General features: G+C 50.0%; 1 protein-coding gene across 4 annotated transcripts in view; it reads left to right on the top strand.

Annotated features, from left to right (window-relative positions):
• Positions 1-21263, top strand: part of Galnt14 (polypeptide N-acetylgalactosaminyltransferase 14) — a 238256-nt gene that overhangs the window by 177437 nt on the left and 39556 nt on the right. For all 4 annotated transcript variants that reach the window (XM_004654516.2, XM_045149835.1, XM_045149834.1 and 1 more), the window contains exons 3-6: positions 3229-3327; positions 12513-12580; positions 15507-15572; positions 15718-15839. In XM_004654516.2, coding sequence (XP_004654573.1) covers positions 3229-3327; positions 12513-12580; positions 15507-15572; positions 15718-15839 — 355 coding nt within the window. The remainder of the gene's footprint in view (positions 1-3228; positions 3328-12512; positions 12581-15506; positions 15573-15717; positions 15840-21263) is intronic.

Here is a 21263-nt window from a genome sequence, read left to right as displayed (position 1 = left end):
GGAAGGCTAACCAGTTCAATTTATGAAAATATAACTCAATAAAGGAATAGAAATCCTGAAGACAAGCCAAGCCAAAATGAAGTTGGAGATGAAAAATATAGTGAAAAGCTCCATGGAACCTCAGCAATAGAATGGATTAAGTGGAAGGCAGGCTATCAGGTGTTAAAGACAAAAATTGGATCACTAGTCAAAATCTATGAGAAGTTTAAAAACTAGGAACAGAACATGAAGGAAATATATGACGCCCTGAGAAGATCAGATGTCCTCATTGTGAGCACACAAGGAGGAAAATGTCAGGGCCTGCTCGTCCCCAGTGTCAAGCACTCCATTCAGGATCTTCTGTAGAATTGCCTTTGTGCTCATAAACTCCTTTAGCTTATGTTTAACCTGAAATGTTTTTTTAAAAATATTTTTATTTATTTATTTTCAAGTAGAGGAGGGAGATAAAGCATGGGCATGCCAGGGTGTTTAGCCACTTCAAATGATCACCAGACACATGCTCTATTCGCGATAGCTAGGAAATGGAACCAGCCTAGATGACCGTCAACTGATAAGTAGATAATGAAGACGTGGCACATGCACACAATGGAATTTTATTCAACTCTAACGAAAAATAAAAATTATGACATTTGCATGAAAATGGGTGGACCTGGAACTTGTTATCTGTTAGGTATCCCAGGTACAGAACAACACATGCTACATCTTTTCTCTCATATGTGGATCCTGCCATTGAATTTTTAGATTTGTATGTAAGTTGAAGGAAGATTCAGAGGCAAAGGAGCTGGAGGAGAGGAGAGATGGGTCGAGGCTTAAGGGAAGGGGTAGCAGATACGTCAGTAGAGGGACACAGTACTGGGAGTGTAAGATGATCAGTGAGGGGCTGGAGAGATGGCTTAGCGGTTAAGCGCTTGCCTGTGAAGCCTAAGGACCCTGGTTCGAGACTCGGTTCCCCAGGTCCCACGTTAGCCAGATGCACAAGGGGGCGCACGCGTCTGAAGTTCGTTTGCAGAGGCTGGAAGCCCTGGCGCACCCATTCTCTCCCTCTCCCTCTATCTGTCTTTCTCACTGTGTCTGTCGCTCTTAAACAAATAAATAAAAACTTAAAAAAAAAAAAGATGATCAGTGAGGAGGGATGGAAGAAAGGAGTGGGTAGAGGAAGGTTTAACGAAAACTAAAAATTATGTGAAAAAGCCATATGGAAGCCGACCTCTTTGTTGGGGGAGAAAAGTCATCAACAGTTTTAAATGGCAGTGGAGCCTGTGAGCTACAACTGACCAGCCCAGCAGGATGAGCCAGGGGTGCAGTGGTGGTATGACCCTGGGGTAACCAACTGCTCTGTGGCTGGACTTGGAGACTGCTCCACTGGAAGGAATCCATGCCTCGTACTTTATGGAAACCTATGCAAAGCCTGTGGCTTGGAAGGTCATGGGCCCTAGGGGGAGGCTGCTGCTATTGTTTAACAAAGTGGATATGCCTGTCAAAATGCCCTCTAAATTCTTAGGCTTATTCTCACACGGTAGTGCTGATCTCACTTTTGATCAGAGAAACTGCTTCGCATAGATGGCAGACACTCAAAACTCGTCAAAAGTGTGGAGAGGAAGTGACAGTTAAACAAACATTGAGCATTATGAGCATTAGATAAAAATGCTTTATCACAAACACCGAGATTCAGGGAACATTGCTGGAGAGGCGGTGGGAGGAATGCCAGAGCCGGAGGGTGGGGAGGAGTGCTGTGGAATACCGTCCCCCGGACAAGAGGTGACCAGTGCCTTCGTGACCGGACAGCCCCTGCCTTTACCTGCACAACACTGGGCTCCTCACCATGTTGTCATGGATAATGAAGGAAAGAAACGAAAAGAAAGACTTCAAAACAGAAGAGAGACGGGATGTATGGAGGAAGGGGTTCCGTAGAAGGGGAAGAGAAAATAATGAGAGGGGATTATGGTCAAAATAGATCATGTGCATATATTAAAACTCATCACCAAAATAATTTAAAAGAATCAGTGAAAACTGAACCATCTCCCTCCAAATCAGAAATGCACATTTGCAAAAATGCATATTTGCACAGGTAGTTTACAGACAACCTCAGAAGACTCGGCGTCCTCAAAGCCCGTCCCTGCTTTTCTGGGTCCCTAGTTAAAAGCCTGGAGCGGGGGGGATGGGAAATTGAACACCTCACTTTCCACACATCTGTTATTTACTTCCACGTTCAGTGCCTCCCACTTCGCCCATCATAGGAGCACCCCTGAAATGGTGATGAGAAGACAGAAGACAGGTGACGGCCCCCAGGAGCCGCAGCCTTGCTGGGCTGATCTGTTTCCATTATCATAGCAACTTTTGGGCTGCGGGCTGCGGTTCACACTTGGGTAAGGTATTAAATTGAAATCACTCCAGATGTAATTGTTATGCAGGATAATCTGGGTCGCGTGGAGAGGAACGCTTTCTCAGGGTGGGGCTTCGTTACCTACGCTGGTGCTTGAAGGCTCTGCTTTTCCAGACATAACCAGGTTCAAGTATGTGGCCACTGCATTACCTACGCATTGCTGGCACCCAGCACCTGACCTGGGGTCAGAAAGGCTCGCAGACTTGAGGGGAGGCTCCATGATGGCAGCCGAAAAGGATGGCATGAGCAGGGGCTGGGTATCACCTCTGCCACAGCAGGCGGACCACTGCAGCGGACAGTGTGCTGAACACTGGCAAGGGGAAGCTGGCCATCACACCCTTTAGCCTCCTCCAGGAGGCTCCATTTCCTGAATGGCCACCAGCTGGAGATCTAGCATTGAGAACACAGAGTTTATGGGGACACCTAATTCAAACCACCCCAGTGGCAAAAAGGGTCGGGGGTCAGCTGCCACACCCCCCTGGAGCTGCTGCCTGAACACAAGCAGGTTCATCCTCTGCTGCCTGGGGTCTGTCTGCTAGTCAGTGGCATAGGTAGGGGGGCTAGAAGGGCACAGAGCCTAAGACTTGGCGTTGGGTTTCCAATGCTTCTAGCAATTGTTGCTGTGCATTGTCTCCAGGAGGCGTCAATGACCATATTGTTTTCTGGATGTGAATCTAGTTTGACTCTAAGCCTGTGTTCCTCCTAGGTGGTAGAAACCCCACTTCGGTCATTCCGGGATACCAGACGGCCCTCCATACTGGCCACCAGCCGCATGCTGGCAGTCCCCGCTCCTACTGTCTGCTCTGCTCCAAAGGTCTTATTGTCTTTTGGCTTTTCCTTGCCAGGTGCGCATTGCTGGTGTACTGCACCGACCTTCCTCCCACCAGCATCATCATCACCTTCCACAACGAGGCGCGCTCCACCCTGCTCAGGACCGTCCGCAGGTAAGACTGTGCAGGGGTCCCGCGTCGGGCCCGGCTCTTGGAGAGTCATGGTTGGTTGGATCTTTGGGCTCAGAGGGTGTTTCTAACGGTGTGTCCCTGACACCGCTCTCCACATCACGGCCTCCCGTGCGGCTGCCCCTCACACCCTGAGGAAGGCCGGTCATCGTCCCGATCTAAGGAGAAAGACAGAGGCCCGCGCTGACCTGCAGACGTTCAGAGAACAAGTGACTAACGCTGCCCACAGAGCTCGCGCCAGACCACGCAGCGAGCATGGCTTCCCACTTCGTAACCGGGAAGACGTAAGGACAGAGCGGCTGAAGACAGGTCCCATCCCTCCAGAACGCAGAGCTGTCCCCTGGAAGCCCTGCCTGGGAACTGGGCTTCCAAACTGTCCAAGACAGTGGCTGCTTCGCTGCTCTTCCCTCCCTGCATGCCTCCTTCATCTCCCCTTCTTTGCTCTCTGCATGCCAGCTGTCCCAGATACCCAGCAGCAGGGCCCCGGCCCTCACTAGTGGCCTGCTTATCTGCGGACAGACCCGGGCCCCTGCCCTCAGCTGGGGACCCCGGGAGGTCATGGCTGTGCCCGCTTTACGACTGAGGAAACCGAGACTTGGAGGCACAAAAATGAGACCTAGGGTCGAGTAGCCTGAGAGTGGGCCTGAAGCCCTTGAGCTGACCGGGGATCGTTGAACAACCAGAGCAGGCCAGCCCAGGGAAGGTGCGTGGGCCAGAGGGTCACATAAGCCCGCACAGCCAGCGCCCTGTCCACGGAAGTGCCTGTGAGGGCTTCGTGCCCCCGGGACACATGGGCTGTCTGAGCACCTCGACCTGCTAGACAGCACATAGGATGGTGGCCTAGCGTGGGAAGAGATGTGACTAAACACGGCCCAGAGAAAGTGCCCAGCACAGCAGACCTTCCTTTGGTCATCTCCATCGGGCAGGCTGCACCGTCCCCCTCTTCCCATGCTTGGTGTGTCATGGCAGTGGGAATTTCTGGGTGCAGAGAAGAAGTTCATCATCAGACTCACCCCCCCCCCACCCCCGGGACTAAGTACGTCTTCAGTTTACTTCAATGCCCAATATGTAGGGCCAGAGCCAGGGCCTCCCTCCAAAACATAGGGAGAGACCCGCTCAAGTGTGCAAAAAGGCAGCCCATATACCCTTGGCACCTGATGACCGGCCACCAACTCCGTCCTGGCTTCCACTTTTACCCCACAAGCTGCCCAACTTAGATGTGCTTTTCTAACAAGGTAGTAGTTCTTGACACAAAACTGTACTGGGTCACTGCCAGGTCTCGCTGTAGATTGATGAAGTGCCTTGCTGACTTGCAAACCAGTCAGTGTGTGCATGTGGTGGGGGGGGGGGCAGGAAAAAGGGGTAGGCTGCTAGAACCAGGTGCCCTCAGGTGAGAAGAGGAGGGAGTTTTGGACTTTCGCAGCCAAGCAGAGGTAGCTGATTGTAAAGGGCCACTCAGTCTTGCCAGCAGCCTGGTCACAGGGACACCAACCAGCTGCATGCAGCCTCTGCCTTCCCCAAGCCTGGGTGACTACCCCACAGCTCACATCTGGGAAGGTCTGCCAGATCTTCCTATGAGGATCCTGTTAGCATTCCACAGGGGTTATCGCTTCCCAGCCGGCAGCAGAAAGGCGCATGTGGCGGTGGTGTGATGGGATGGGTGGCAGTGAGAGAGAGTTGAAACCTTGATGTACTAGGGACTTTTTCAAGGAGCAGGACGGCCATGAAGAATAGCTCGTCCTGTCCTGTGTGGCAACAAGTCTTTGCAGGGTATGTAGGAGACGTGGGCTGTTCTCTTCCCCCCTAGAGTCACCTTCAGCCTGGCCTGCCCTGGGGGCTCGGGAGCGTGCATCCTCCCTTACTGTATACCTTGGCCCTTCTCGCTGTTCTCAGTGTGAATCTCCTAGACCAAGACTTTTCTGGGTAAAGCTGACTAAGTATTGTGACTCTGGGAACGGATTTGCCTAGCTCTGCCTGTCATAGCTGTGTAACTGAACCAATTGGTTAACCTCTGTGCCTCAGTTTCCTTTTCTGCCAGTTGAAGATGATGAGTACTACCCCCCCCCCCGGCACGATTGTGGAGGAGATAGGCTTAATATCTGGGCTTCCTTAGAGGAGCGTAGCCAATGGTACCCATCATTACCAAAGGGGACACGCTAGATCGACATAGAAGAGCAGAGGCTGGGTGGTCTAACGGTGGCCATCTTCAAGCCAGAGAACCAGGGACGCCTGCAGCTGCTAAGTCCAGGAAGCCTTAGACAACAGGGGACACTGAGGTCACACCAGACCATAGCTGAAGGTCCACAGCTCCTGGAGAGTTGCTGGTATGGGCTCATGTTCCCAGACGGAAGAGGCTGGACTCTGCTGTCCACGGGCAAGGCCAGCAATGGAAGGTGGTCAAGAGGAAACACCCTGGTGAGCTTCTCTTTTCAGTCTTACACATTGCGTGCTGGCCGGGGCCCCAGCCTGTCGCGCGGTACAGCAGGTCTTCCCTCCCCAGCGTGCTGACCGCACGTCCACTGTCTCTGGAAACACCTCACCCACACACGCAGGACCACTTTATCCATCTCCTGGGCATCTCTCAGCTCAGCAGCCAAGATCAGCCACTCTAACAGAGGTAGGCCTGGGGGTGGTGGCTGGCACCGGGAGCCTGCTCAGGTGGCGGCAGGTGTGACCGCGAGCCTCCATCCCAATGGATAGCAGCATTGTGACGCGGCTCTCCAATGCGAGCAGGTGCCAGTCTCCTAGAGTGCTTGCCAGGACGTGGTCACCTGGGCTCCCAGCCGCAGAGATTCTGACTCAGTGCGTCTGGAGCGGAGCCTGAGAGTTTGCATCTCTGACAAGTCCTCAGGTGACGGCAAGGCCGCTGGCTCGAGGCTCACACGCTGAGAATCACAGCTACGTGTCACACCCATTGCTGGTAGTGGTTTCGGGAGTCGTATTATCAGTGCCCACGCTGCAGGAGCGGCCGTCCGGTGCCAGGCACGGTGCCAAGCGCTTCTCTCGCAGCCGAGGAAACTGTGATGCTGGAAGGACCGGCGCTGGCTGGAGCCATCCTGTTGACAAGTGGAGGCTGAACAGCTAGAAATGCGCTTGAACCCACATTTGCCTCATTCCAGAGACTCGACTCAGCTGTGAGCTGGCCGCAGGTCTTCATTCAACTGGTATTTATGTCGCACTTGATAAAACCTATCTGCATATAGCACTGTGGAGTTCACGAAGCAATTTCAAATACATTTCCTCATTTCAAACGCACAAAAGCCTGTAAAGTAGGTCAAGTATTAATATCGCCTGCTTTTACAAGAGCAAGGTAATTACAGGAGGAATGGAGGCTGGGAGCCGAACGGTTCAGAGCCGCGCAGATAGCAGGTGGCCAGGCCTGGCTGGCCTACGGGCCCCTGTGTCCCATGGTACCCTGCCATGTCTTGGGGGTCCACAGGGAGCCCTCAGTTAGGGTGTACCAGACAGACAGCAGAAGGCGTACGTGCTGGCTGTGTGGATTTTGCCTGTAAAACTTCACAAAGGAAACAGATCCAAAAGGGTGCCAGGGACAGTGTGGGAATCGCTCCTTCCCCTGTTGAGGTCACGTGGGAAGACCGCGAGAGAGCCGGAGTGGAGACAGGTGGGGTGTGGCTGATATAAACCTAAACCTGGTCGGTTGGACCCTGGGGAAATGGAGGGTTTGTTGTGCCAAAGGGATGCTGGTGAGGAGTGTGGGTAGAACCTGAGTGAGGGAGCGAGGAGGGGAGACCACTGCAACCCACGTTGAAATGGTGGGAATGAGGGATGTGTGCAGAGAGACATCATTCAGGCCAAGTCAGGCACACCCTGGGCTGCACTTCCAGCCACCTCGGATGCCCGGAGCACATGCCCATCGCTGGCCTTTCCAGCCCTGAGCCAGTTTTCTGGAGACCTCACCATCACTTCAATTGCTGTGATTAGAGGAGCAAAAACAAGCCAGGTGTTACCAGGAAATGTTCTAATTAGCTCTTGCTGCTGACAATTTCTTTTTTTTTCTTTCTTTCTTTTTTTTTTTTTCTGTTTTAAACCCTGGACATTTTTTATTCACTAATCATCTCTCAGTTCAACCAGCACAGTGCTACATGTGATTTACCTTTTGATGTTCATAGACGAGAACTCTTGAATTTCAAAGAGCCGGCAGGGATTTGGGGGACTCGAATGCAGTAGCTGCAGCCGTAATCAAGCTCATTAGCGGTTATTCTTCAAGCGGGTTTCCTTTTCTGCCTCCCTCTCCCCTCCTGCCCTGATTAGATGGCTGGTGGTTGGGTTTGCTATATTTTCACTGGGACAATCGTAGTGAGTGATCTCCACCTGCACCTTCTGCGTCTACCTTCTCTCACCCTTCCCCAGAGCATGATAGTGGGGCCCAGGGCTATGTGTCAGGGTTCCTCTCTCCACCACACACTAGTTTCCATGGTGAGAATTAAAGCTTAGTAATAAAGGTAGCTCCGGGTAGGATTCCCTTCCAAGACAGTTCGCTTCCTGCATAGAAAAGGGGCTGCGCACACAAAACAGCCCAGGCAGACCTATAGAGAGGGTTGCTCACAACGTCCCCACCAACACCCACTCTGCACTCCTGCCCCAACATCCGCAGGGCTCTGGGTATCTTGCAATGGCTGGTGTGGACCAGAAATATTTTTTTGAGAAACTTTGAGGTTTGGGGATATTCAAGGGAATTCTGAGGCCCGGAGTTAACACTGAAAACCAGCTTGTGCCCCTAGGGTAGAAATCCACAGCTCTGGAGGGTAACTGAAGTCAATTCAATTAAAAAAGTAATTATTAATGGCACACAACATAGGAAGAATTACTACCACTTGCCATCACCTAGTGTCGTGTGGTATGCTAAGTGCAATCTCCTGTAATTCTCTCAATAGCCGCTTGAGGTCGCTACTCCTATAATTGCTCCCAGTTAAGTAACTTGTCCAAGATAACACAGTCTGTTAGTGTGGGGCCCAATTCTCCTCCCTCAGTCCCCAGTGCCCAGCACATAGCGGGTGGACACTAAACATCCCTCCAGAAAAGAGCCCTGGCCCTGGACTCTGCAATACAGAGGGACCTTGACAAGGCTTCTGCCCTGGGATGTCACTGTAAGAAACAATGTACACTCACATCTCCACATGGCCTTAAGCCAATAGCAAGTGTCTTTCAGGAAGTTTTTTCTGGGAGGTGGGGGCGTGAGGAGGAGAGATGCTTGAAACAAACTTCCAGAAAGCAGTTCGGGCAACCTTTGTCTCAGAGACAAAGTTAGTCTTGGCCTGTATCTAAAACCCTGAAATGGGTAATAGTTACTCCATTCAAAAAGATAGTCCATTGGCCTTCCTCATAAAAAAAAAAAAAAAATCTTTAAAAAAAATGGGCTTAAAGTCAGATATGAAAACTCTTATACAACTTTCCACTCAGATCAGGCCTCAGCATATTATTCTAAATAGTCAAAATCAAAATTCTTGCCCAGAATTTGGGACATTTGACCCCACAATCCTGCAGGATCTTGAAAACAGTCTTCGGAACAGTGACAAGTAGTTGGAAATCCCATACCTCGGAGCCTTTTTCTACTGCTGAGCCCATTCCTCCTCAATGTCTGCTTATCACGTTCTTTAAGTTAAAGTCCCATCATCAAGCTTCCCCAAGCGCCTTTTCCATACTGAACTTTCCTTTCCCCTCCTAGTCCCTCAGAGCCATCTCCTCCCTCCACCCCCACCTCCACCTCTCCCCTCACAGCCAGACCCACAAGCCTCCCCTCCGCCTTCATGCTCTCCCTCTGCTGCCTCACTTCGGTCCCAACACCCACGACATCCCCCAAACCTCTTTCTTTCACCCCAGTCCCAGCTTCTTTATGCAGGTTCTCTCCAACCCCCAAATCCCTAAGACCTACCTGCCCTTGCCTCCTTATTCTACCCCAATCTCAATACCTTCCTCCTTCTTGTTCTCACCGCCCAACCCTGTTCCCCTCTCCTTTGCATTCCCTCTGGGAGAGGTTCAAGAACAGATGATCCATTGCAAGTGTATGCTCCCTTTTCCATGATAGACTTGCCTCAGATTGAGGAACTATTGGGCAGTTTGTTTGTTTGTTTTTTCAGAAAATCCCTCCAAATTTATAAAAGAATTTTTAGTGAATTTCTGGAAGTGAGGGTGATCTGTCTGCGACATCTGTCACCCCATTGATAGCCAGGGTTGATTCAGCTGATCTGGCTGGCTGGGCGGGTGTCCCCTTCCTCCCTCACCACTCCCTGTGTGTCCCTCCTGGAGCTGCGAGCTCGGTTAAAGAGGACGACCTTCCCAGAAGAGAGGAGGAGCTGTCTTCGGTCAAGGGTGTACAAGGAACTGTGATCCCCTGCTAGAACCGCCAAACAAGCAACCAAGAATTTTTACTGAAGTTTTCCTTAAAGAGGTCTGCTAACTCCTTCAGTCACCATCTATGGGAAGCTTTATGGGGCACTTAGGACCATTAACCCATTGAAATACTGTCCCTGTTTTCTGAAAGAAATTAAAACAGAGATTAGCAAAGGGAGGTAGATTTAGTTGGACCAAACAAGAAGGAAAGAAAATTTTAATATCATCTCCACTGTGCCTATGACCATCCTCCACCTTATTTTTAAATTTAATTTATTTATTTTTATTGACTATTTCCATAATTATAGAAAATAACCTATGGTAATACCCTCCCTCTCCCCACTTTCCTCTTTGAAACTCCATTCTCCATCATGTCCCCTCCCCCTCTCAATCAGTCTCTCTTGTATGTTGATGTCATGATCTTTTCCTCCTCTTATGATGGTCTTGTGTGGGTAGTGTCAGGCACTGTGAGGTCATGGATACCCAGGCCATTTTGTGTCTGGAGGAGCATGTTGTAAGGAGTCCTACCATTCCTTTGGCTCTTACATTCTTTCTGCCACCTCTTCCACAATGGACCCTGAGCCTTGGAAGGTGTGATAGAGATATTGCAGTGCTGAGCACTCCTCTGTCACCGTGGTGCCTTCTGAGTCATTCCAAGGTCACTGCCATCTGAAAAGAGAAGGTTCTTTAACCAAAAGTGAGAGTAGCATTAATATATGAGTATGAACATTATGAGAAGTGCTTACTTGGATGTTTGGTGAGCATAGTATATACTTTTAGCCAGACAGCAGCAGATGTTACACCCCTAGGGCTCATGACTACCCCTGTTGGAGGTTTTCAGTATCAGGGATGTATTCCCTCCCATGTAGTGGGCCGCCAGTCAAATTAGAGGGCAGTTGGTTTCCCCCATGACAGACATGCCACTATTGCACCAGTTGGCTCATTTGGCCTGGCTGGCAAAACACAAGGCTTGCAGTGTCCACTGTTGAATATCTTCACTGGTGACTTCTCTCTGTCTCCCATTAAACTACATGCAGTGTAGCTTTTCTAGCTTTCTGTCAGCTGGTCTATATAGATGAGGTTTTCAGCTGGTGATTTCTCTCTCTCCCATTGAGCTTCATGCAGAATGGCTTCTTCTAGCTTTCTGTCAGCTGGTCTACATGAAGGAGGTTTTCAGCTTAGTTCCAGCGGGATTTCTCAGTGGCCTTGCTGCCCAAGTATGTGGAGTCTTCAGCAATAGGGTCTTACCATCTATTCCTGGTGGGAAACCAAGGGCCTCGGCAATGGCCTGTAATGTTTTCAAAGTATCAGTGGCCTCCCTGGCCAACAACTCACTGGAAGATATCCCATCCCTGGCACTGAAAATTTTTCTATCTTATTTTTAATAGCTAGGAAACAAAGGCCAGAGCATAGTGTGAATTCAGCTTTCAGACAGGTTAACCAGTACTTTCCTTGGGAACAAGGAACTTGGGTTGGTTGCATTGTCTCAGGTTCTCTGCTACAGAGAGGTTTTTATTCAAGTCCAGGCTGAGGAGAATGGGATAGACAATCTGTCTTAAAGATCCACCAAGTTTAAAAAGAGAAAGCAGGTTCAGGGGTTTTGTGGGATGATGAAGGTAAGGTCCCCTCCTTTCCTTCCCCAACAGAGCTCCTTGTCCCCAAGTCTACTCTTTCGGTAGGTGTAGGCAGTCCTTTGAGTATTTTTTCTTTTACAGTCAGCTTGAAGCCTAGATTCCTGCATGTCTACTAAACATACCAGTTTTGCAAGTGATAAAAGGCGATTGTCTGGAAACTAAAGGGAGGTCACAGGTGTCTTTCTTTAGAATATTTTCTCTCACTGGGCTACAGCATGAGATCAGGGCTACAATGACAGTAGGGCTGGTGAGGCACAAAACCCACGGCCAGGGTCAGGAAGTGATAAATGCTGTAGGAAGCTCCAGCTAAAACTGCTAAGGAATCCCATGGGAGGCAGCAACTCTTTCCTTATGAGTAGGCTGGAAAGCTGTTAGAGAAGAGGTGACATTTGAACTGGTTCTCCTGGGCAGTGCTGGGCCATTTCAAGCCATCCAAGAAGAGGCGTTTAGTTGTGAATAAACAGGACATGTTTGGATGACAATTCTGGGCATGCACAGCTATGGAAAATGTAGGAGGCATGGGGTGTATTAACTATTTTTCTCATGGCTGTGGAAAAAAAAATACCTGACAGAAGCTACTTAAGGAAGAAAGTGTTTATTCTGGCTCATAGTCTGGTGAATACAGTCCACCCTGGCTGGGCAGGCATGGTGGAGAAGGTGGCCACATTGCCTCCAGAGGAAGGCAGTCCAGAGCTACGAGTGCTGGTCTTCAGTCTGGGGTCCTAGCTCAGGGAACGGTGTCACTCAGAGTTAGGGCGGGTCTTCCCACCTCAGTTAACCTGAATCTAGTAAACCCATCACAGACATGCCCAGATATTTGCCTCCACGGTGATTCCAATTCTGTTCAAGCTGAGAGTCATCACTATCAGCACCACAAGGTGTGAAAGTGGTTTTTGTGACTGCTCTCAGAACCACTGTTCTCTTTCACTGATGAGATTGGGGCTTAGGGAGAGGGTGGCTTGTTGGGAATGCTGCCTGGATTCCTGTCTGCTTGAGAATATTCACTGAGATGGAGAAGGTGCAAAGACAGCCCGTTGGTTTCCAGAGGAGCAGTGTGACTGGACAAGTCCTTTGTGGTCTGGGAGTTTCCTGCATTCCTCCCGTGCAGTGATTTTTATTTTACACCGAGAGTGATACATGTGTTTTGCCACTAGAAGATGTAATGATTTTTTCTTCTTCCCACAGCATATTGAACCGCACGCCCATACATCTGATCCAGGAAATCATATTAGTGGATGACTTCAGCAATGACCGTAAGTAATACTCCTCACAGGCAATTGAGGCACAGAGGTATAGTCCCAGGGCCCTGGAACATGTGGAGGGAAGCCCACCGATTTCCCAGTGATGGAGGAAAGCCAGCATCGGTAAAAGATGTGGAAGATGTTGAGTGCCCATGCCTGAACTCTAAAGGGTGTTGAATCTTAAACTCGAGGAACAATGTCATATGTTCATGTGTATATGAAGTACATGTGCTATGCATGTGTGTGTACAGGTGTGTGAATATGTGGCATGCACATGTACATGTGTCGCTGTCCATGAACTTACATTCCTGGACAAGGGAAGAGACATCAATCCTCAAAGAATCATCTCTGGGACCCCAGACCCAAGTCATGCCCACCGCCAGAGATTCCTGGTTCAGGTGCTGCGTTAATGTTCCAGCCTAAGCCAAGGCTGCTAGGACCTGCCCCTTTCAGTCGCTGGACATCTGAGTGGGTCTTGTCTTTGAGATTCACCACCACCTGGATGTAATACAGTCAGAAGCTTCTCTTGAACCTTTTGACACACTGGTTACCCCTATTTCCTGCCTCATATCTCCCTAATCACCCTATGAAAGGCCTTCGTTCCCACTCAGATTTGTACCCCATGATGTACTCTTTCTGTTTGTGTTCATGTGTGTGTGTTTGTGTGCATATATGTGCCAGAGAACAGTCTAGGCTGACATTTCTCCAGTGTTCTCCACCGTTTTTGAGACAGAGTCTTTCATTGCCCCGACGCTCACCACGCAGGCTACGCTGGCTGGCCAGTGAGCCCAGGTACTCACCTATGTCTACCTCCCCAGCCTTGGGTCATAAGTACACATGCACCACACATAGCTTTCTCTTTCTCCACATGTTTTGTGGGGTTCAAACTCAGGTCTTCATGATTGTAGTGCAAGCATTTAGCAACTCAGCTCCAAAATCCACTTTTCCCAGGAGAAATTTGTGTGCTCCATCAGAAAGGCACAATAATTATATAAGCTTCATCCCAACTCAGGTACTGGTAACACTAAGCCCTCTTCCAGAGCCATGGCCTAGCAGCCTGGGTGCTGTTCCTTGAAGTCAATGACCTTCAGGCAGAAAAGCCTCTTCCCAGTGGAGAGCCAGAGGAAGGGGGTTGGCTCCCAGGGACAGCTGCAAGCCTCAGGACTGTGACATCGGTGGCCTCCAGCACAAGTGCAAGTAGGCCCAGGGAGCCTTGTCCACACGGGGTCCTGCCCTACAAGCACAGACACCCACAACTGTGACAGCCTCTCTGCACTCGTCACGCAGACATGGGCCGTGCATGGGGCTCCAGGTGCTAAGATCTGGAGCTCAGTGATCCGCTCTTGCCTCCCCACTGAAGAACTGGGTGGTGGGAGATGCTGCTCTTCTGGGCCAGCTTGGTACTGAGGAGGAGAAGAAGGCATTGCAGGATTCTCTGGCAGCAGACCATCCCAGGGGCAAGAGCCTGGACTCAGGAGCCAGGCTCCCTGGACTCCAGTCCTAGACCTGGACCGTCTTCACTTGCTAGCCACGTGCTTTGAGAAAATCACTGACCTCGTTGTGTCTATGACACAGACATGGTGGTAATCATACGTGTGGTCGATATGGGCTCATGCATTGACATACATAAAGTACTTAGAATAAGCTCTGGCCCAGAGGAAGTGTACAGGAGGATCTAGAAGTCCCTGTTGCTCCTTAGAGTTCAGAGCCAGAGAGGTCAAGGCCAGTAGGCAAGCCAAGCACCAACAGAAGGCCGAGACAAAGATGGGCAGTTCTGGCCCAGGGTACTGCTGAGCTTTGGGAGGTGTTAAGACTGAGGGCTACTTCAAAGGTGGCTGGGCAGGAGGTGGGAAGAAGGAGATCTTGCCTAACAGTCACATTGTCCTGTGGGCTGGAAATCATCTACTATTATCTTGGGTATGTGATGGAAGGTCCGATGACAAATCCCTTCTTAAAGAGAGCTGTGATCTGAAAATAAAGCCAACAGTGCTGGTCTCCAGTAGTTTTATCAGACCCACACAGTCACCTCCCTGACCCTCACTCTCATATCTGCGTGCTCACCTCCACACAGTCACCTCCCCGACCCTCACTCTCATGTCTGTGTGCTCACTCCACACAGTCACCTCCCCGACCCTCACTCTCATATCTGCATGCTCACCTCCACACAGTCACCTCCCTGAACCTCACTCTCATGTCTGTGTGCTCACCTCCACACAGTCACCTCCACGACCCTCACTCTCATGTCTGTGTGCTCACCTCCACAGTCACCTCCCCGACCCTCACTCTCATGTCTGTGTGCTCACCTCCACACAGTCACCTCCCCGACCCTCACTCTCATATCTGTGTGCTCACCTCCACACAGTCACCTCCCCGACCCTCACTCTCATATCTGTGTGCTCACCTCCACACAGTCACCTCCCCGACCCTCACTCTCATGTCTGCGTGCTCACCTCCACACAGTCACCTCCCCGACCCTCACTCTCATGTCTGTGTGCTCACTCCACACAGTCACCTCCCCAACCCTCACTCTCATATCTGTGTGCTCACCTCCACACAGTCACCTCCCCGACCCTCACTCTCATATCTGCATGCTCACCTCCACACAGTCACCTCCCCGACCCTCACTCTCATGTCTGTGTGCTCACCTCCACACAGTCACCTCCACGACCCTCACTCTCATGTCTGTGTGCTCACCTCCACACAGTCACCTCCCCGACCCTCACTCTCATGTCTGTGTGCTCACCTCCACTCAGTCACCTCCCCGACTCTCACTCTCATATCTGTGTGCTCACTCCACACAGTCACCTCCCCGACCCTCACTCTCATGTCTGCGTGCTCACCTCCACACAGTCACCTCCCTGACCCTCACTCTCATATCTGTGTGCTCACCTCCACACAGTCAACTCCCCGACCCTCACTCTCACATTTGCGATTGCAGCCGAAGACTGCAAGCAACTCCTCAAGCTGCCCAAGGTGAAGTGCTTACGCAACAATGAGCGGCAAGGTAGGCTCTGCCATGGGCCGTGTGAGTCAGGGACAGGGATGCTTGGGCGTGTGTTTGGTTGTTCAAGGGAATGCTGGGAGGCTCCTCTGCATTCTGATCAGACAATGCAGTGATAGTCGCATCCACCTGTTTGTCCTTGATGCAGGTCTGGTCCGGTCCCGGATGCGGGGTGCTGATATCGCTCAGGGGACCACTCTGACTTTCTTGGACAGCCACTGCGAGGTCAACAGGGACTGGCTTCAGCCCCTGCTGCACAGGGTCAAAGAGGTGAGTCCTGAACAGCTCAGCTAGGTTTCCCACCTCCCACTTCTTCCAGGGTCTCTCACACTTGTTACTTCACAGGTACCCCACTCCTCCGGGGGACGGGTGGAACAGCTAACCCTGGCTCAGTAGATGCAGGACTAAAGTAGCCTGCACAAGGTCACATAGCAGTCAGTGGGTGACAAACCCGTGGTCATGCGAATGAAGATGACCAGTGGCATATTGGGCCGGAAACTAGGAAGTACATTGGGTCTGGAGATAGAAACATGTTAGTGTCTGTTACAATGAACAGTCATTCATCAAACTTTTCGAGGAACCATAGGTCTAAGGTGAAAGGTTTTGGCAACTTGGAGAGGTTCTTGTTTCTGGGGGCAGCAGACTGGAGTCGCCTTACCAGTTATCCTCCGCCACCTTAGTGTCCCCAGCATCTGCAGACACGACTGGGCTGTGCTCCCCACCTTGCCAGTGAGGCATCCCTGGCAGGATTTTTCTGTCCCTGGACACCCTTCCCTCCTCTCCACAAACCCTACCTCTTCCCAGGACCTCGTCTGGGTCCCATCTCCTCCAGGAATCCTGTCTGGAGTGTAAGACCAGCTAGGATCACTCCAGAGAGTCATTTCTCACTTAGCCCACCATTTCTTATTTTGGGTCCAGTTCTCACTCTCCCCTAATGGATGACAAATGCAGTGAGAGCGCCAGGCCCCTCCTGGAGCCACCCTAACTAATGTCGAATGGGAGCCCAGGCTCTGAAACAACCCCAGAAGCCAGATGCATCGGAGTGGGGATATGGTTGAAATTGAGAGGTAGGTAGACACACTTTCTACCCCTGAACTAGTTAGCAGACACTTATTGAGTACCTTGTAGGGCTCTGGGTATCAAATGGGCTATGTGACTATTTAGTCTATACTTACTTGTAAGTTCCCCACAGTTCCTGAGTTCTGGCCCTGCACTGGATCTTCAGGAAAGGGGCTGACACGCAGTGCGTGACCGTGGGGAGAAGTGAGGCAAAAACTCTTTTTTTTTCCCAATGTAGGGTGTCTCTCTAGCCCAGGCTGACCTGGAATTCACTATGCAGTCTCAGAGTGGCCTCAAACTCACAGTGATCCTCCTACCTCTGCCTCCTACATGCTGGGATTAAAGGTGTGTGCCACCATACTCAGTGAGGCAAAAACTCTTAATGAAGAGGAAATTCTTTGTTTAAAACAATCTATATTTATTTATTTATAAGCAGAGAGAGATAGAAAAGGAGAGGGGGGGTGATGAAGAGAGAGAGAGAATGGGCAGGCCAGGGCCTCCAGCCACTGCAAACTAACTCTAGACATATGTGCCACCTTGTGCATCTGGCTTTTATACGGTACAGAGGAATCAATCTCAGGTTGTTAGGCTTTGTAGACAAATGTCTTAACTATTGAGCAATCTCTTCGGCCCATTTTTTTTTTTTAATATTTATTTGCAAACAGAGAAAGAGAAAGAGAGAGAGAGATGAGAGACACTGAGAGATAGAGAATGAAGAGGAAATTCTTGGTGAGGAAAAAGTATGGACAACCTGTGTGTGCTTCTCACATACCACACAGAAAAGGCAAGGGGTGTGGGCACATAGCCACAAAGACAGAGGAGACAGAGCTCTCCACTGAAGCTGACATGACAGAGGTGCACTTTGGGCCCAGAAGTGTGGTGTAAAGGAAATCTGGAAGCCCAGAGGGGACAGGGGACCAGGGCCTCTTATTTTCCATCACAAAAGTAACCCATAGCCATTGTAGATAGACGCTGTAGAAAATAGAGAATAATATCATGGAAGCTAATCAACCAGACTTCTACCATGTGAAGACAATCACTCTCATTTCTTCCCATTTAGAATCATTTTCTCTTTTCAGATGGTGTCTTTTTACGTCGTTGTAATCATCCTATATTTGCACAACTTTCTATTCTGCTTCTTTTCTCTTACCCATAAGCATTTTCCAGTGTTCTCTAAGGTAATCTGCCCCTGGGCAGAGTGGAAGATGTGTTGTAATGAACCCTGATGACCAGGAATTTTATCTCTAAGGAAGCTGTGAGGGGCTGGCGTTCAGAGCATGGACATTAGGCCCACGTTGCCGGCAACTCCTCACTCTGCTTCCCCCTCAAGGATCTCCTGCTGCTAATTTCCCTTTCACCCTCTCAATTTGCTGTCCCGAGCCCTATGACTGAAGGTCACAGATCACAGGGCCCAGGGATTCATGACATGTTGGGGACTGCTGGGCTGCGGCATAGTCAGTGGCTCAGAGCTTTCCCACACCAGCACTGTGCCCAACCCTCTCTCAGGGACATCTAGGACAGCTGTGGACTTGACCCCACCGCCTCTGCCTCTGTGTTGATTCTGTGTGTGTGTGTGTGTGTGTGTGTGTGTAAAATACTTACAACCAAATTTATCATTTTAACCATTTCAAAGTCTTCAGTTCACAGGATTGTATAATCACTACAATCTAATTTTAAAACACATTCATCATCCCAGAGGAAAACCTCTCACCCACTAGCAGTCATTCTTTACTTGCCCCTTAGCCCTGGCCCTGGCAGCCACTGGTCTGCTCTCACTCTGTGGAATTGCGTGTTCTGCATGTTTCATATACTTGGAAGCGTGTGACATGTGGCCTTTCCACTCTGGCTTCTTTCACTCAACACATATTTGAGCTTCACGCATATTGTAGCATAGATCAATATTCTTTTTCATGGCCAGATAATCATTCCATGGTATATAAGGACCATGTTTTGTTTCCACATTCATCTGTTAATGGATATTTGTGTCTCCACATTTGAGCGGCAGGAATGACGCTGCTTCCAACATTCGTGTACAAGTCGGTGTTGAGTGCCTGGTTTCAGATCTTTGGGGGTATTTGTTAAGGAATGGAACTGCTGGGTCACTTGGGTACTAGATGCTTCTCTTGCAGGGACCTCAGGCTGATCTGTCTTTCTAGGGTACTCGAAGGGAGTTGTCTGAGAAGTCCCTTCCACCCCAGTGGTTCTGAGTCCATCTCAGAAAGCCCCCTTAGAAATGCTTTTGCCTGGCATCTGTAGCCAGCTTATGTGAAGGCTGGCACAGTCTTCATTGCCCTCACAAGCGAGAGCCCCGTCTGCCTCCCACTGCCAAGCTCTTCTCTGGGAATCATTAAGTCCGAAGATGGAGCTCAGCTCCGTGGTCCCCGTTCACTGTCTGAGCTCAGGTTTTCACAGCCGAGGGATTCGTCGCATGGGCTCCAGGTCGGAGCTAACAGAGTCCTCTGCAGACTGCTGAGATCACCACATTGGGCCATGCCTCTTGGTACTGTGAGACAGTTCCCCTGGCACAGCCCCTTGGGCATAGGGAGTGTGTTGGGGGGAGCATGTCAGCATTTCTTTGCATGTGCCTGTTTGCACACAGAACACGGTTTGATCTTATGAGTGGAAGTTGAAATTTTTAAGCTGTAATTGGAGTTTGGGATTTTCAAATATAGAGTAAGATAAGGAAGAGGCTGGGCTGGAGCTGTCCTAAGCCATCCTCAGCTGGAGTTTTCCCACATTGAAAGCCTCTTAATTTTCCTCCACTTCCCTTCAATTACACGCTGATACTGAAAACGCTCACCAAGTCGAGTTTTGTTTTGTTTTTGTTTTTTTTTTTAACATGGGCTTCTTTCCCCCACCACTTCACTTTCCCTACATGTTTCTTGGGTAGCAAAAAAAAAAAAAAAAAGATTACAAGAAATCTCAGTTCCTTTAGCATTCAGTAGATTTATATAACTAAGAGTTCGTACTTTTTTATACAACACTTTAACCTGTGCTTTCCTCTCTTTTTCTTCACAAGGACCCTGTAAAAAAAAAAAAAAAAAGGCAGGGTCATTTTGCAAATAATAACCTGTCTTACAAAACCGAATCCCACAGAGTGAACCAATCTACTAAGGTCACGTGTCTATCCAGGTGACAGAGCCAGAATGGAAATGCAGATATCCTGTCCATGTGTCCCTGCCCTACACCATTGCCTCCTTGAGGACCCCTGCCAGCTCCTTGCGTGTCACAGTTTGGATGTTAATTGGTCCACACAGGCTCTTGTACTTGGCCCCAGGTGATGGTGCTGTTTGTGGGAGGTTATGGGACCTTTGTGGGGGCAGATCCTAGTGGGAGGAGGTGGGTCATTGAGACTCCGGGGGTGGGGTACCTGTCTCCATTTTAGGTCGATCTCTCTGTCTCTGTCTCTGTCTCTGTCCCTGTGTGTGTGTGTGTGTGTGTGTGTGTGTTTCCTGAGCCATGGAGATATACACAAGCAGCCTCACACTTCTGTTTATCACAGCCATCAGCTGCTCCCAACACCGTGTCTTCCACCACCATGATGAACTTTATCCCCTTAAACAGCCAAAATAAATCCTGCGCTTAGATTGTTTCTTGTCAGGTATTTGGTTAGAAGGAGGGAAGAAGTAACTAATATACTACACTTTCTCCAGGCCAGCTAGAAACCCCCAAGCAGTTTCTGTACCCCATAGTCGTCTTTGGAATCCATCTTCTGCTTGCTCACACTCCCTCCGCTGTGAAGTCTCACTCACCTTGGACCCACCACAATTCCTGCTCCAGAGCAGGTCTCAGGAACGCTGGAAACTGGGATGCCTCCATGACTTTAAAAAAAAAAACAAAAAACAACTTTATTTTTAGTTATTTATTTGAAAGAAGAAAAGAGAGAGGGAGAGGGAGAGAGAGAGAGAGAATGAGGGCACCAGAGCTTCTAGCCACTGCAAACGAACTCCAGATGCATGTGTCACATTGTGCATCTGGATTATGTGGGTACTGAGGAATCGAACTGAGGTCCTTTGACTTTGCAGGCAAGTGCCTTAACCGCTAAGCCATCTCGCCAGCCCCTCCATGACTTTTGAATGCCCATTCACAACATGGTTTTAACGATGTCCATCAGGCAGGGAACAAGAGATATGACAGCAGGGCTGTTGGATGACTTCGGCCTGATGTGTTCAGCCTCTTCGCTCCTGGTAGGGGCCAGGGTGGGAGTGGGCTTGAATTTTCATCTGAGGGTGCTCCAAAAAGGGAATAGCCCGGAATCAGTCAGGGGTTTCATCAGCCGCTGGCTTATGCCCCCACCTGGGCTTAGTTCTCTGGAGGTGGCCTTCAGTGTCACACAGGGACCTCTGCTAGGTCTGGGCATTAGTATGGAGAGTTTCTTGGTCTCTGAGCCTCCAGCAGGAGAAGGCGGCCTGTCCAGCAGTGAGTCACCCCCCGCCCCCACAGCTTACTGCCAGCCCTGGCACAGTGTCCACAGAGGGAGCTAATAGCCTCTCTCTTCTATCAAGTGTGCTGGAATACTGCAGCCCAGCAGGCTCTGGGCTGGGCCAAGAGACATACCTGCAGAGCAGGTACTGATCCTCAACCTCAGACAGCTTGTGCTCCGGCTCTCTTGGTTCATTTATGGCCTCTTGCAGC

This window comes from Jaculus jaculus, chromosome 5, assembly GCF_020740685.1.
Source record: "Jaculus jaculus isolate mJacJac1 chromosome 5, mJacJac1.mat.Y.cur, whole genome shotgun sequence".
Classification (NCBI taxonomy): domain Eukaryota; kingdom Metazoa; phylum Chordata; class Mammalia; order Rodentia; family Dipodidae; genus Jaculus; species Jaculus jaculus.
The sequence above is the reverse complement of the archived record's forward strand: the minus strand, read 5'-3'. Positions and strand labels throughout refer to the sequence as shown.